This window comes from Cibotium barometz, chromosome 6 (genome assembly GCF_041138505.1).
Source record: "Cibotium barometz isolate CiBa-2024 chromosome 6, ASM4113850v1, whole genome shotgun sequence".
In the NCBI taxonomy this organism is placed as follows: Eukaryota; Viridiplantae; Streptophyta; class Polypodiopsida; order Cyatheales; family Cibotiaceae; genus Cibotium; species Cibotium barometz.
This window is the reverse complement of record NC_141051.1, coordinates 14,626,656-14,642,345: the sequence shown is the minus strand read 5'-3', so window position 1 is coordinate 14,642,345 and position 15,690 is coordinate 14,626,656. Positions and strand designations below refer to the sequence as shown.

Sequence of the window (15,690 nt, the reverse complement as noted above, 5' to 3'; positions counted from 1 at the left end):
CAAAAAAAACTTATTACAATCAAAGTTTCTAGATTCTCCTACAAATAGTTCAATTGAAATATTTTGAAAAAAAAAACACAAATTTTTAAAAAGTTTTCTTGTGTAATAATGTGTATTCTTTTAAATTTTGTCAACTTGTACATTCATCCCTTTAACATGATAATGAAATTGAGGGATTTATTAGAAGATTCAAGATCCTACTACATTAATGCAATAAATTTTTACAATTTGAAATGCATATTGTTCTAAAACTCTCCAACTTGCATAGTTATTCCATCAAATATCATTTAGTTAGAAGAACCCACTACATAAATATAATAAATGTTTTAAACTACCATGAAAAATGTGGCATCATTTACATGTAACGTATATTAAGGGGAAAAGCTCGCATATTGTGTGATATACTCTCTCTCTCTCTCTCTCTCTCTCTCTCTCTCTCTCTCTCTCTCTTCTTTTAGTTACAAATCATATGTGCTTAGATGCTATTACTCCACTATCTTAAAAGAGTTATTTTATTAAAATGGCTTACTTCCTTTATGACAATTTCTACAATTATTTCATTTTTTATCATCCATAGAAAATGATGCTTTTATTTTGTCTTGGATAAAGAAATTATTGCTAGCACCCTTTTCTAGTGTCAAAAGCTTCAATTCCAAGGTGCATCATGATATTGGTAAGAAAAAGTCGCCAACCTACATAAAACTTTATGTTCAGTGTTGAAATTTCTTTTTAGCAATCAAAGATGAGTGTAATCTATAAATATGAGTGTAAAAGAGAGGTGAATGAGAATAATATATAAATATGAGTGTAAAAGAGAGGTGAATGAGAATAATATATAAATATGAGTGTAAAACAGAGGTGAATGAGAATAATCTATCATGTAGATACATTATTATGGTATAAAACCAAAACAGTAATTTGACATTTTGAGAGCTTCAAATAGTTTATTGAAAATATGGTCTAGAAATTTTACCCAAGCTGCAAAGAAACGGCAAAATCATTTATGCTTTGAGGTGTCTCCTTGGAAGCGAAAGTATTTGGAAAGTTCTCCATAAAGTTGCGCTCCATCATTGTGCTACTCATAAAACTTGATGAACTATTTTTTCTTGTCTCGGCTTCTGCAATCTGATTTTTTTTTTATAGAAGTTAATGTACACACACTATGCTCTACTCTTTGTGTTGCTAATTATTGTGCTACTAATAAAACTTGACAAGCTATTTGACTCAACTTCTCTAATACAATTTCTAACTTCATCACAATTAATGTACACACATGATGCTCTAATCCTTATGCTGCTAATTATTGTACGTGACATATGCCAACAATACCTTGAGTATTAATAAGCAATTTTCTTATGCACATTTTTTTCCTACAAGAAAATATGTAGTATAAGAAACAATGTATGCAGTTATGTGTGGAGAGACAAAGGTAGCAACACACACACAAATGCATCAAGTAAATAGGGATATAAAGAAGCATGACGCTTGAAGTAGATTGATGAGAGTGAGTTAAGTAGACGTGTACTGACATGAAAGGTCACTTACACTCACTCATAAGAGGGTGTATGCATGCTTTTATGAGGAGTGAGTGTAATAACATGATAAGGTCACTTACACTCACTCATAAGAGGGTGTATGCATGCTTTTATGAGGAGTGAGTGTAATAACATGATAAGGTCACTTACACACTCACTTATAAGAGTGTGTACACACGCTCAGGGGAAAAAAACTCCTAATGAGGAAAAACATTCCTGGATCCATTATTAATATGTTTCCTCACATTAACATCACTACCATAAGAATGTGTATAGAATCCCCAATCCATTATTAATCTATACATCACACATTACTACCATATGAATGGGTATAAAATCCTCCTTATTACAGTGATGATGTGAACATGTATAGGGATCACATGGCTGACCAATCCCCAAATGGAAATAAGCCCAAAAAGTTGTGAAAATATTTTACCTTCTCTTGTGAGAGAGCCTTCGTGAATATATATCTGCCACATTCTCATGTATAGAGACATTCATTACTACCATATGAATGGGTATAAAATCCTCCTTATTACAGTGATGATGTGAACATGTATAGGGATCACATGGCTGATCAATCCCCAAATGGAAATAAGCCCAAAAAGTTGTGAAAATATTTTACCTTCTCTTGTGAGAGAGCCTTCGTGAATATATATCTGCCACATTCTCATGTATAGAGACATAATAAAGGATATTCTCTCTTGTAAATTGACATAATGATAATATACCTTAATGTGATTTTTGTGGGAGCATGAAACATTCCTTGTAATGGCCAATGAACTTTGGCTATCAGTGAGAAGATGGAGGTGGGGGACTACCGTCCCACCACCAACACTAAGATATGCCAAAAGGAATCTAAGTCATACCTCAGGGGGTTCACCTAAAATATGTAAGTATAGCACGTGAGTTCAAATGAAGGGGTTTTTTAATTCAAAATATTGAGGTAAATTTACAGAAACACATTTACGGAAGGGTTTTTTTTTAATCGATAAGAAAACCTGTAAATCTATAAAGAAAAAGGGGTCATTTTATTCACAAGAAATTCACAGGTAAGGGGTTTTTTTAACACCCCTTGAACGCACTTGATATATAGGGTTTCATAGTAGTGCACCCCCCGAGAGTCATACACACTCCACCGTCGCTATAAAAGATACCAAAATGCATCTAAGCATACACACTCCACATTCACTATAAAAGATTCCATGTACTTAATGTCACAGCTTGAAGTGGTCATTGTTGGCTACTTCTTCTTGAGACATAATATACATGAATCATCATAATGAAGTAAAAGCTAATAGTGGACACTCGTGTGTTGTAATATCGAGCACAATCAGAGTTATTGAAAGCATATCATCCCTCTTAGGATAGAATAGACCAAGGAATTAAGTGTCATCTAAGTATCAAAAACTCACTTGGCAACCTGCAAATGCTTACTTGCAAGGCTGTGCATAAACCTGCTTGCACTAGGAGACCCCAAACTAAATGTTTGGCCTCATATTACATAGATAGATAAGGCACCAAATAGTTTGCTAATAAAGTGATACATCAAATGGTTCACCTGCATCCTAGACATTTAGCCTAGCACCTATCTGTAGCGGTGTAGTAACATGCTTATAGTCTTCAAGACCAAACTTTGTAAGCAATCTCTATATATACTTTGATTGCAACATCACAATAACATCATCATGTTGTATATAAACTATATATCTAAATAATAATGCAAAGACACCAAATTCGTCATCTCAAATGACACATGTAATTTAGCCTTGAAGGATGAAATTTTGTTTAAGGCTATAAAACGCTTTATTTAACCTACTCTCATCTCTTAGATAGACTATTACAAAAACTATTTTCAATTAAGTATGCATTTATCTTCTTATATCATGCTCTAGGAGCATGATTAAGACCATATAGAACTTTTCTTAACCTGCATACTTTAGATTTCTATCCCTTCACAAAAAAACCATGAGGGCAAGATGCATAAGTTCCTCTTAATGCAAGAGGAATTTTTGGCGTATTCCAAATTATGGATATTTTTATTTATTTAAAAAGAGGAATTTTCATTGTATTTAAGTAGAAAAATGTCTAAATTAATTTTGATGTTAAAAGAGGAGTTTTCACCATAATTTCACGTAGGAAATTATGGTATCTTGATGATGAAGAACAAATTGATGGAAAAAATATTTTAAGATATTTCTATGTGGATTAATCAGTAAAATAATGCATATTCATAATTGAATTATTTGGAAAAAGAGTTATTTTTATAAAATCGTATTATTTTCAAATAGAACTATTTTTAAATCTATAGAATGAATTTCTATAAAATTGGAGTTTCTCTTACGGTTGGAAGCCACCGTTAATTTATCTGAAGAAAATCCTTAAGAATCAAAGTTAGAAGTAAACTGAAATTTTTTTGGTTAATCCAAGACCCTGAGAATGGCGGGCCAGTAAATAACTTGCCCATCTCTCAAATCTAAATTAAGCAAAATCTCGTGACCAATTCCAAATCTTCAATATGAAGAATAGACTATAGCGACTGATTTAGGGAAGTTTTCTTAGACCGATACCATCGAGAAATGAGCTGGAAATTCATTGAAATTGATGGGTGGATTACCCTAATAAGAAAATCGGGTTTTCAAGAAAAAGGGTTCTTTTGTGGGATTAAGCTCAAAACGGAAAAATTCTTACTTGCATAGAAACTCTATTTTTGAAAAGGATTGTTTTATGCCAAAATGCTGGAGGAAGCATTTGGCTTATGTTTAACTAAGGAGAAATTCATTGCAACAACTAGCGGGGAGTCGTCAAAGGACGTCCTTGCCGACAAAGCCTGCCGAGGTCTTGACCAGCCTCAATATGGTTAAAATGGTGTGCTTCCGGTACGATGGGCGAGGACCGATAAAGCGATCCCTGAGTGAAGTGCTAGGACACCTAAAAAGGATCCTAGAGGGTTCTGACCAGGTGATGCACGCGCTCCTGGTTGCTAGGACACCCATGCGTATGTCGAGGAAGAATATATGGATGGACTGGAAAGAAATTATCTATGTGGATTGGAATTCAAGATTGGATCTCGTTGACTAGCTGGTCTTCAACGGAGAGTCCGGATGATATTTTTGTAAAACAATGGACTTGATATTTTGGAGGATTATGATCAGTAATACTATGGTTTCATTAAAAGATTGCTTTAAAGACAGCCGAATCTGTGAAAAAGATTGCTTTAAAGACAACCGAATCTGTGAAAAAGGCAATTTCATATTGGGTGTGTAAGTGGTGTGACTACCTTAAATTTTTCTTTAAAAGATTGCTTTAAAGACAACTGAATCTGTGAAAAAGGCAATTTCATATTGGGTGTGTAAGTGGTGTGACTACCTTAAATTTTTCTTGAAGCGCCGGCTAGGGGGCCAGGGAACTCTTTTCCTTGGTACGCTGTCGTGCCATGGCACGTCTATGGTGTGAAACCATGCATGTGAGCCCATCAAATACAAATCCAGATGCATGAGTTAAGTGCCATGACGAGTCATTATATGATGCCATGTACATATGTTCATATTGTAAATGAGGTTCAATAAGACGAGCTGAGGCTGAGCCAGATCTAGGAGTTTTTGTATATGAGTGTGGGGGTGATGGTTCTGCTGTTACTCAGAGCTCATGGGTAAGTCAGAAACATCCAGTTATATATGATGGTATGAGTGGCACGCCAAAGGGATAAGTTAATGATGTTAATAGCTTCCCATGTGCATAATGTGTAGTAGCTTCTTGATGGTATTGATGGGTCAAATTAGTGAATACCTCTTATGGAATGCAAACATGAGGACATGCCAATGCACAAAGGAATGCATTTATGAAGACATGGAAAAATATTTGAGTGAACAATTGGGGATTCTATAAATCACATGGCCGATATGATGACATTATAAACTATGGAGGCATCAAGAGTAATGGAGATTCAATGGACATTAGAGTGCCGAAGTCTTTATTGAATGCGGGGGAATAAAATTAGATGATCTACTTTGCATTGGGAACCTTGCCTTAATGCTAAGGTTAGGAGTATTACACTAAGGGGGTAGCATACGTGGAATAAAAAAGGGAATGTTTTTCTTTTTATTGGAAATTTCTGGATATTAAATAGAAGCAAGCGCAGCCCTTTGGAAATGGAATGCCGATTCTTAAGCTACAAAAGGTGGTGAGGCGCCGCATTTGTTGCGGGAAAAAGAGGAAATAACCAGAGTTGGGGTAGGCGGCGCATATCAGAGAGGGGACGTCTGCAGAAAATGCGAACCTGTGCCCAATCGACCAGAGATTTTCATTTCAAGAATATACCTACTGTTCATGGCTTGTAGGTGTTAGATTTGAAGAGGATTTCGAGTACTATAATAGGAGATGCTTTTTGGTTTCTACGCTTCCTTCATCGAATTGTCTGCAGCGAAATGGCTTTCGTGATTAGTGAATAGAATCAAGAAAAATTTTGCTTGTAAACCTTCAGATAAGTGGTTTGTTTTTTATTTCTTTTAATATACTATCACTTCATACGATTTAGAAAAATCGTATATCTTATATATCCTAAAGGGATTTGGAAACGAGTAAAATGCTTTGGAGAAAAAATTAAAGGTTTGGAACTTGGAGAATTGCGGAAAAAGGATATCAAAAATACTTTCAAGCTGTGGGAAGTTGGATTCACTTCACTCAATCCAATTTCGGAATTCATGAGCATGTTATAGTTATGCCGTATGCTATCTTTTGTTTGTGAATTGTTAGAATTTAAAAGCAGGCTTTCAGGTGATAAAGGACATCTTGGAATGATGGATTTGAAGGCACTGGATGTATAGAATGTAAATGGTCACATGTATGTTGGGAAAAAATTGAAGGTTATGTTATGCCTACATGTGATTAGTTCGAGGGATTTGGAAAAGGGAGCCAGTGAATCTATGCTTGGAAAGGAACAAGCACTTGGTACACAATTTTGTGCAGTCATCAGGATGATTTCAAGGATGTATTAAAGTGAATTGACACATGTAAATGACGTTAGAAATGGATATGTCCTATGCTCCTTGGGGAAATTTTGTGTGCGAGTTTCCTTGTTAAATTTGACACCTACTCTCACAGCTAGAAGTCACGTACTTTCCTGGCTATACCGCACACGTCACGACAGCTCTTTGGTGAACCCGACGTGAAACTGCTGGGGTGAGAGTGTGGTGAAATATACAGGGAAGCTATGGCTGAGAATTCTGAGGGTCAGGGGGTTCATTTTGACCCCGGAGTTATGCAGATGTTTCAGATGTTTACCATGTACATGCAACAGCAACAAGCTGCTGAGAGAGGACAAATTTCCACGACCAAAGCATTACAATCAATTGTGAAAAAGGTGGATCAATTTGATGGGAAGGACATCACGAAGTACCTGCGCAATTATATAAAGGAGATGGAGCTAAACAGGGTGACTGAGGAGGATATGGTTCGAAGTTTCGAGCTGGTATGTGTCCCTGAAATAAGAGAACGCATAAGAGGATTGCAGACAGCACATGGTGGCAGAAATTGGGAGGAGTTCAAGCTTGCTTTAAAGGATGAATATTTCATGGAGGATTCTGAGCGAGTGACCAAACAAACTTTCTTGGAATGGGTCACAAAACCTAAAATGGGAATTTCTGCCACAGAATTGCTAAGAGAGTTTGAGAAGCGCTATGCCCAGCTGTCAAGGATAGAGCGTACAACTTTGGACAGAGAAAAAACAGAGCTCTTCCTACAAGCAGCTGGGAAAGATCTCCAAGAAAAATTGGAAATCCTCCTTGAGGATAAGGATACAGAGCAGGGATTAAAGAGTGATTGGAATGATGTTGAGGATGCAGTCACCATGTTAGCAAAGTGGCAGCGGAGGAGGGATAAAATGGTGATGGGCTCTGCAACCCCCATAACTGCTGTTACCCCTGAGAATCTACCAAAACCAACTGCTACAATTCCAAAGGTAGATGGGCCGATGGATGAGCTTATTAAGGGTATGCGGGATCTAAAATTGAAGATGTCCAGGATTGAAGAAAAGGGTCTACCATTGGGGCAGGCTTCTATGCAAAAGCCTCAAAGCAAAGAAGGGTTTACATACAGATGCATATGGTGTGATGACCCAGAACATGCAAAGAAAGATTGTGCTAGCTATAAAGAAGCTCTTAAAAATCAACTTGTGTTTTTCAAAGATGGGAAAATCCATCTTACAGAGACTGGTCTTCCATTGAGTACAAATTTTGGGAAAGGAGGGATGAAAAAGCTGGTTGAGGATATGGCTGCTAGTCATGCCATTTCTATGGTTGAGGCAGCAACCTATGGATTAAAGGTTGGTCAATTAAAGCAGGGATTTGAGAATGATGAGGATTATGAGAATGAGGATTTTTGGCCATCAACAATGGAATTAATTGCATCAAAGAAGGTGTCCAAGCAAGCTTTGCATGAGGCAGGTGATTGTATACGTCTTGAGACTGGCTGGGAGGAGCCTGTGGATTCTTTATCTATTCATGCCTACATTGCTAAATGCCAGAATAATGAGGCACAGGTAGAGGAGAAGCGAAAAAGGGAAAATGAAGAAGGAGGGCCATCAAAAAGAGTTACACGTGGAAGTGAAAAGAAGGATCCTGGGCCATCACATATGCCTCCACAGCATAGCAGACCTCCACAGGATGTTTCAATGGAAGAAGTGCCAGCAAAAATGAAGGAGAAGGGTAAAGGGAAAAGTCCACTCTACAAGCTTCAATCTGATATTGAAGCTGCAACAGATCTCAAAAAGGTGCTTGAAGAGAGGATTCTAAACAGCAGGGTGGAATTTACACTAGGGGAAGTCTTGGGGATTGCAAAGAAAGAATTTCATGATGAGATAATTGATATTATACGAAGAAAAAGGCAGTCCATAATTGAATCTATTCCATCGCAAGGGGAGGCAAGCACTTCCAAGACTCATGGAGTACAGGTACAGAAAAAGGAAGAGAGAGAAAATGTGGTGGAATGTAATCACTCTGCTGATGGGGCACGACAAGTGCGCTTTGTGGAAGAGGATGATGAAAAAGAAGTTCTTACAAAGAGTCATTACTCCAGGAGCCATTGGGCAAGAGCAACCACTGAAACCCTTGTCAAGATAGGTGATTTGGAAGAGCCATATGTCGCTCTAATTGATCATGGGTCTGAAATAAATCTTATGGCTAAAAATCTCTACAACAAATGTAAGTGGCCAATGGATGTGGATCATGGGTGGATGATTAAAGCAGCTAATAACTCATCTGGAGAGCTTTATGCAGCATGTCCAAATGTAAGGGTAACTATAGGGGATGTGAAAGATGATCAGAACTTCTTTGTTCAGGAGATGTCATCGTATCCCCTTATCCTTGGGCAACCCTACATTACAGCTGTGAGGATGGAAACAAAAGTTTTGGACGATGGCTCGGCATATGCAAGAATAAGGAGTAAGGATGGCAAGAAAGCTGTTCAGTTCTTGACAGTTTGCATTAACCATGAAAGGAATCGTGAGTCTCTTCGAGCACAGTCACTCCCGAAGATAAATAGAGAATTCATGAATTACAAGGAGATGAGGGATTTTGGCCAGGTGCCATTGTAAAGCGGGATTCCAATGGTACAAGGGGAAATGAGTTCTCGCAGGACTCAATCAATATAAATAGCTTTTCAGCAAATTTTCAGGGATTCTCCAGCTATGGGTCATTGGTTTTTGTAAAAAGCAAGGATTTGAAGCGTGGCATGCGAAAACATATACAAAATGAACAAAAAAGTTTTGAGCAGTGTGGTCTTTTGGAGAAGAATGAGTTTATTTCAGGGGTGCTTGATGAGGTGTCATTTGTAGATACTATGGATGTGCTTTTTGATATGGGAAGAGCATGCTTACAGGGTGGAAATGAAATGATTGAGGTGTCATCTATGGAGATGTATGATATAATCCAGGAATTCGAGGGGGTGGAATGTAAAAACATGAATTGCGAGATGGATGCTCATGTTGATACAAAGTACAAAACGGTTGCAAAGAAGGTGAAACCAGTTGCCTTGCCCTTGCCACCAGGAAGCAAGGAGAAGATAGATGAAGCTTCTATGCAACCAAATCTTAGAGATCCGAAGAAAATTGGGCATAAATTTACTCAAGAAACTTTAAAAGAGCTTAAGATTGGTGAGAAGGATTTTCTGTTGCCAGTTGAAAGGGAATGCTTTGAGGAGATGCTTGTAAAACATGGGAAAGCCTTTGCTTTTCAGCCGCATGAGATAGGCTGTGTTGATCCAAGTGTAACAGCACCAATGGTGATCTTTACTGTTCCACATGTGCCCTGGAACCTGTGGCCAATTCCAGTACCAAAGGCTCTCTTGCCAAAGCTGATGGAATTACTAAAAGAAAAGATCAGGATGGGAATCTTGGAGCCATCATGCGTCCCATATTCCAACAGATGGTTTACTGTACCAAAGAAAAATGGGACATTGCGCTTTATTCAAGACATGCAACCTGTAAACAAAGTCACAATCAGGAATGTAGGAGCAGGTCCGATTGTGGATGAGTTTGCAGAAGCATTTGCAGGGAAAGCTATATACTCTATGGGTGATCTGTATTCGGGATATGATCAGTTCCAGCTGGATATACAAAGCAGGGACTTGACTACAATGAGAACTCCTTTGGGATTAGTAAGGATGTGTACCTTACCACAGGGAGCCACCAACTCAATGGCACATATGATGAATGGAATGAATAAAGTCTTACGAGACTTCATACCACAAAAAACTATGCCATTTTTGGATGATGTGCCAATAAAGGGCTGTGATGAGAAAGACAAAGATGAGGATTTGGATTCAAAGGGGTGCTGCAAGTTTGTGGCGAATCACATAAAGGATTGTAATATGATTCTATCCAGGCTTGAAGAAGTGAATCTTACTTTATCTGGGCTGAAATCAGTGTTTGGAGTTGGTGAAGTGCTAATAGTGGGACATCTTTGTAGTACTAGTGGACGCCGACCTTGTCCAGCCAAGATAGATGCAATACAAAGAATGAAAGAGACATGCATTAATGTTACAGAGCTGAGGAGATTTCTTGGAGCATGTGTCTTTTATGTTATTTGGATCCCACATTATGCACATGTAGCAGATCCTCTTTATCAACTTTTGAGGAAAAATCAAAAATTTCTGTGGAGTGCAGTACATATTAAAGCTATGCGGAAGCTGAAATGTTTGCTCCAATCATCACCTACTCTAAGAAAGGTAGATTATGAGTGTGGCAGGCCTGTGATCGTTACAGTTGATACTAGTCCTACTGGGATAGGATGGGCAGTAGGGCAAGATGATGAGGATAATCACAGGTATGTAATCAGATTTGGAGCAAAGGTATTAAGCTTTTGACAACGAAAGTATCCACAGATCAAGAGAGAGTTATGGGGAATAGTCACTGCTCTAAAATGTGAAAAAGAGTATCTTATTGGGGCATCTGTACTTGTGGAAACAGATTGCTTGCCACTTCTTGGGATGATAACAAGCTGTACCACTCCAGATATTGCTATGCTTAGGTGGATTGCTTATATCAAGTCACTAAATCCTGAGTTTGAGCATATTGCGGGAAAAGACAATCCAGTTGCAGATATGCTATCAAGAGCCAGATATGAAGATGAGAAAGAGATGATAAGCGACATTGATGATGTGGGTACAAAGTTCTATACTACAGCATATGCAAAAGGGGACCGTATTTGCCTATCAAATGCACTTGAGTCTTTTATTGAGGAAATATATGAAGGAGATTGGTTGCTTATTGGTCAATATTTGAGTACTCTGACAAGGCAAGAAAATTGGTCTGACTCAGAATTTAAGAGGATCTGCAGAAAAGCATATGGTTATTTCCTAAAGGATGGGTACCTCTGGAAGCATCCTAAGCAGAGGAATGCTATGCCACAGAGAGTCATTTGTGATAAAGAGACTCAAGGAAAGCTTGTGAAAGAATTCCATGAGAGTCTCTGGGCTGGACATAGAAGTGTGTGGGCCACCTTTACCAAAATAAAGGAAAAATATTGGTGGAAAGGAATGTACAAGGATATTTCCCAATATGTGGAAACATGCATGGTATGCCAAATGTACTCAAATGTGCGGCATCGTGATGGCTTGCAACCAACCTACCCACCTGCCATGCACTATAAATGGGTAGTGGATCTAGTTACAATGCCTTTGGGAATTTGGCAGATGCGGTATATAGCACTTGCAAGAGAAGATTTGACAAATCAGGTAGAGGGGCGTGCTCTTAGAACAAAGAGTACGGAAACAGTATGCAAATTTCTCTTGGAAGATGTGATCTACCGGTATGGTTGTGTTGGGAAAATAACAGCTGATAGGGGTGAGCTAGATGTTGAAGAAGCAAGGGAATTCTTCTCTAGAATTGGTATCAAACTGTCCCTAACATGTGCTTACAATCCTGAGGGCAATGGAAAAAGTGAGCGAGGACATCCTCCAATCATTAAAGCTTTGGCTAAGGCATGCAGACAGAATGCGAGAGTGGCCAAAGCTGCTACCATATGCCTTGTGGGCTGACCGTACAACTCATAGCTCAGTAACAGGATACATGCCTGCAGAATTAATGTATGGTCAGAAGCCAGTGATGCCAGTTGAAGAAGTAGTTCTAACTTGGAATGTATTGCCCTGGGTAGAAGGATTGAGCAGAGATGACCTCCTTGCATTGCGAATAAGACAGTTGGAGAGGAGGCCTGAAGATGTAGAGCTTGCTAAAGCTCGCTTGAAAAATGTAAGGTTGAAAAATAAAGAAAGATTTGATAGAAGACACAGACTCCGGCCAAAACCTATTGAAGAAGGTGATCGGGTTCTAATGTATGATAGTAGCCTTGACAACCAATTCACTGTTCAAAGAAAATTTGCAAAAAGATGGTTTGGCCCTTACATTGTCAAGCATGTGCATGGAAATGCAACATATACTCTGTGTGAGCTTGATGGAACAGAAATAAAGAATCCTGTGGCAGGTAAAAGAATCAAGATATTTAAAAGAAGGCATGATAGTGATCCTTTTGATTCACAGGAGACTCGGGATGAGAGGCTTGACAGTGGTAGTATGGATATGGTTGAAGAGGAAGAGGATGATCTTCCTGGCAATGCAGAAGATGAAGACAACATCCAGTTATATGTGGATCTTGATGATGATTTGGCACATACCAGAGGATGTGCAGGTTTAGAGGGGGTGGATGTCGTGCCATGGCACGTCTATGGTGTGAAACCATGCATGTGAGCCCATCAAATACAAATCCAGATGCATGAGTTAAGTGCCATGACGAGTCGTTATATGATGCCATGTACATGTGTTCATATTGTAAATGAGGTTCAATAAGACGAGCTGAGGCTGAGCCAGATCTAGGAGTTTTTGTATATGAGTGTGGTGGGTGATGGTTCTGCTGTTACTCAGAGCTCATGGGTAAGTCAGAAACATCCAGTTATATATGATGGTATGAGTGGCACGCCATAGGGATAAGTTAATGATGTTAATAGCTTCCCATGTGCATAATGTGTAGTAGCTTCTTGATGGTATCGATGGGTCAAATTAGTGAATACCTCTTATGGAATGCAAACATGAGGACATGCCAATGCACAAAGGAATGCATTTATGAAGACATGGAAAAATATTTGAGTGAACAATTGGGGATTCTATAAATCACATGGCCGATATGATGACATTATAAACTATGGAGGCATCAAGAGTAATGGAGATTCAATGGACATTAGAGTGCCGAAGTCTTTATTGAATGCGGGGGAATAAAATTAGATGATCTACTTTGCATTGGGAATCTTGCCTTAATGCTAAGGTTAGGAGTATTACACTAAGGGGGCAGCATACGTGGAATAAAAAAGGAAATGTTTTTCTTTTTATTGGAAATTTCTGGATATTAAATAGAAGCAAGCGCAGCCCTTTGGAAATGGAATGCCGATTCTTAAGTTGCAAAAGGTGGTGAGGCGCCGCATTTGTTGCGGGAAAAAGAGGAAATAACCAGAGTTGGGGTAGGCGGCGCATATCAGAGAGGGGACGTCTGCAGAAAACGCGAACCAGGGCCCAATCGACCAGAGATTTTCATTTCAAGAATATACCTACTGTTCATGGCTTGTAGGTGTTAGATTTGAAGAGGATTTCGAGTACTATAATAGGAGATGCTTTTTGGTTTCTGCGCTTCCTTCATTGAATTGTCTGCAGCGAAACGGCTTTCGTGATTAGTGAATAGAATCAAGAAAAATTTTGCTTGTAAACCTTCAGATAAGTGGTTTGTTTTTTATTTCTTTTAATATACTATCACTTCATACGATTTAGAAAAATCGTATATCTTATATATCCTAAAGGGATTTGGAAACGAGTAAAATGCTTTGGAGAAAAAATTAAAGGTTTGGAACTTGGAGAATTGCGGAAAAAGGATATCAAAAATACTTTCAAGCTGTGGGAAGTTGGATTCACTTCACTCAATCCAATTTCGGAATTCATGAGCATGTTATAGTTATGCCGTATGCTATCTTTTGTTTGTGAATTGTTAGAATTTAAAAGCAGGCTTTCAGGTGATAAAGGACATCTTGGAATGATGGATTTGAAGGCACTGGATGTATAGAATGTAAATGGTCACATGTATGTTGGGAAAAAATTGAAGGTTATGTTATGCATACATGTGATTAGTTCGAGGGATTTGGAAAAGGGAGCCAGTGAATCTATGCTTGGAAAGGAACAAGCACTTGGTACACAATTTTGTGCAGTCATCAGGATGATTTCAAGGATGTATTAAAGTGAATTGACACATGTAAATGACGTTAGAAATGGATATGTCCTATGCTCCTTGGGGAAATTTTGTGTGCGAGTTTCCTTGTTAAATTTGACACCTACTCTCACAGCTAGAAGTCACGTACTTTCCTGGCTATACCGCACACGTCACGACAACGCAGGACAAAACATAACCAAATTTTTATATAAAGGGATCCCACCAATACAGTGGTTGGGTGGTTGGCTAACCCATGGGCCGGTTGGCTGGATCGGTGGATTCTTGCAATACATTCAGATAAAATACATTCAGATACGTCAAGTTATGCTAGTTAGAATAAGTCCCTAGAAGATTCTTGTTATGTGGGAAAGAATCAGTGGTGGCTGTGCTTGACCTAAGGGCAAAAAAAGCGGTGATTCTATGAACCCAGTGCAAGTCTCTTCCTTGATTTGGCCATGTGACCTACAGGCTCGGTCGGATCAGATCGGATAGTAAGGCCTTGAACCCATAGATAAATCTCTCGTTAGATGATTTTCTTGGTGGAATTGCCCGTGCCTTTCGGGCGAGGGAAGCTTTTCCGGGTTCGGTTTCGGAGGAACCGCCGGGCTAGTCTCTTGTCCGGATATTCGTGGGTTAGGACCCGAGTAGGAAGCCCTACCGCCCGCACGAGAGGCTGACGCTGCTTCTGTCGCCAGCACCCCCCTGAGGGGGCAGGGGTCTCACAGCTGGTATCAGAGCGTTGTTGAAGGCTTAAGAAGGAAAAATGAATTTTATTAGAGATTTATAATAAAAAACTTAGAAAGAGCATTTACATATTGTTTTTTCATTCCTTAAACTTAGAAAGAGCATTTACATATTGTTTTTTCATTCCTTATGATGAAGACTTTTAATCGATGAATCGGATTTTATAGATGGAAGTTTCATGTTTATCTGGTATTCCCGATCTCACTCCATCTCAAGATATGACTGCTTTCGCCTTTGAGCATATCCTTTCCTCTGTTACATCTCGAAGTAGCAGAGCAAAGCTCGTGAAACATTTTAAGGAGTTGTATTTTTTGGACCCAGTGTAGAGACATCAGTGTATGTGGTATTCAGGGTAGTATGTCCACACCTCTTGTAGCCAGGGCTTGATGCTGAGGGAGAATATCTCTTTAGCTATGGTCTTGTTGAGGTTAAAGGTGGTCCACGGTGTTATCCTATATCACCCCACACCTCGATATTTCAGACTTCCTTGTCATATTTATAGACTTCTTAGATGTTTTATTCTAAGAAGTAAGATTGTAGCACCTTTAGCAGTAAGGGAACAATTGTACCGTGGCATGTCTCTAGCCCAGTATCGCCGTCTCATGCGTTTCCCGCGGAGGTTTTGATATTCTGGAGCTAGGATGCTCTATGTACATATTGCAACCTTTATT

At 38.8% G+C, this 15,690-nt stretch overlaps 1 protein-coding gene across 2 annotated transcripts in view; it reads right to left on the bottom strand.

The window, feature by feature from the left end:
• Positions 1 to 498: 498 nt before the first annotated feature.
• Positions 499 to 15,690, bottom strand: part of LOC147637437 (MADS-box transcription factor 23-like) — a 59,941-nt gene continuing 44,749 nt past the window's right edge. The window contains exons 6-7 of one of the 2 annotated variants that reach the window (XM_086799231.1): positions 974 to 1,125; positions 499 to 692 (exon numbers count right to left, since the gene is read on the bottom strand). In XM_086799231.1, coding sequence (XP_086655357.1) covers positions 647 to 692; positions 974 to 1,125 — 198 coding nt within the window. In that variant the 3' untranslated portion in view covers positions 499 to 646. Of the gene's footprint in view, positions 693 to 973; positions 1,126 to 13,695; positions 13,723 to 15,690 lie in introns of those variants that run through there. The other variant, XM_086799232.1, reaches the window with a different exon arrangement.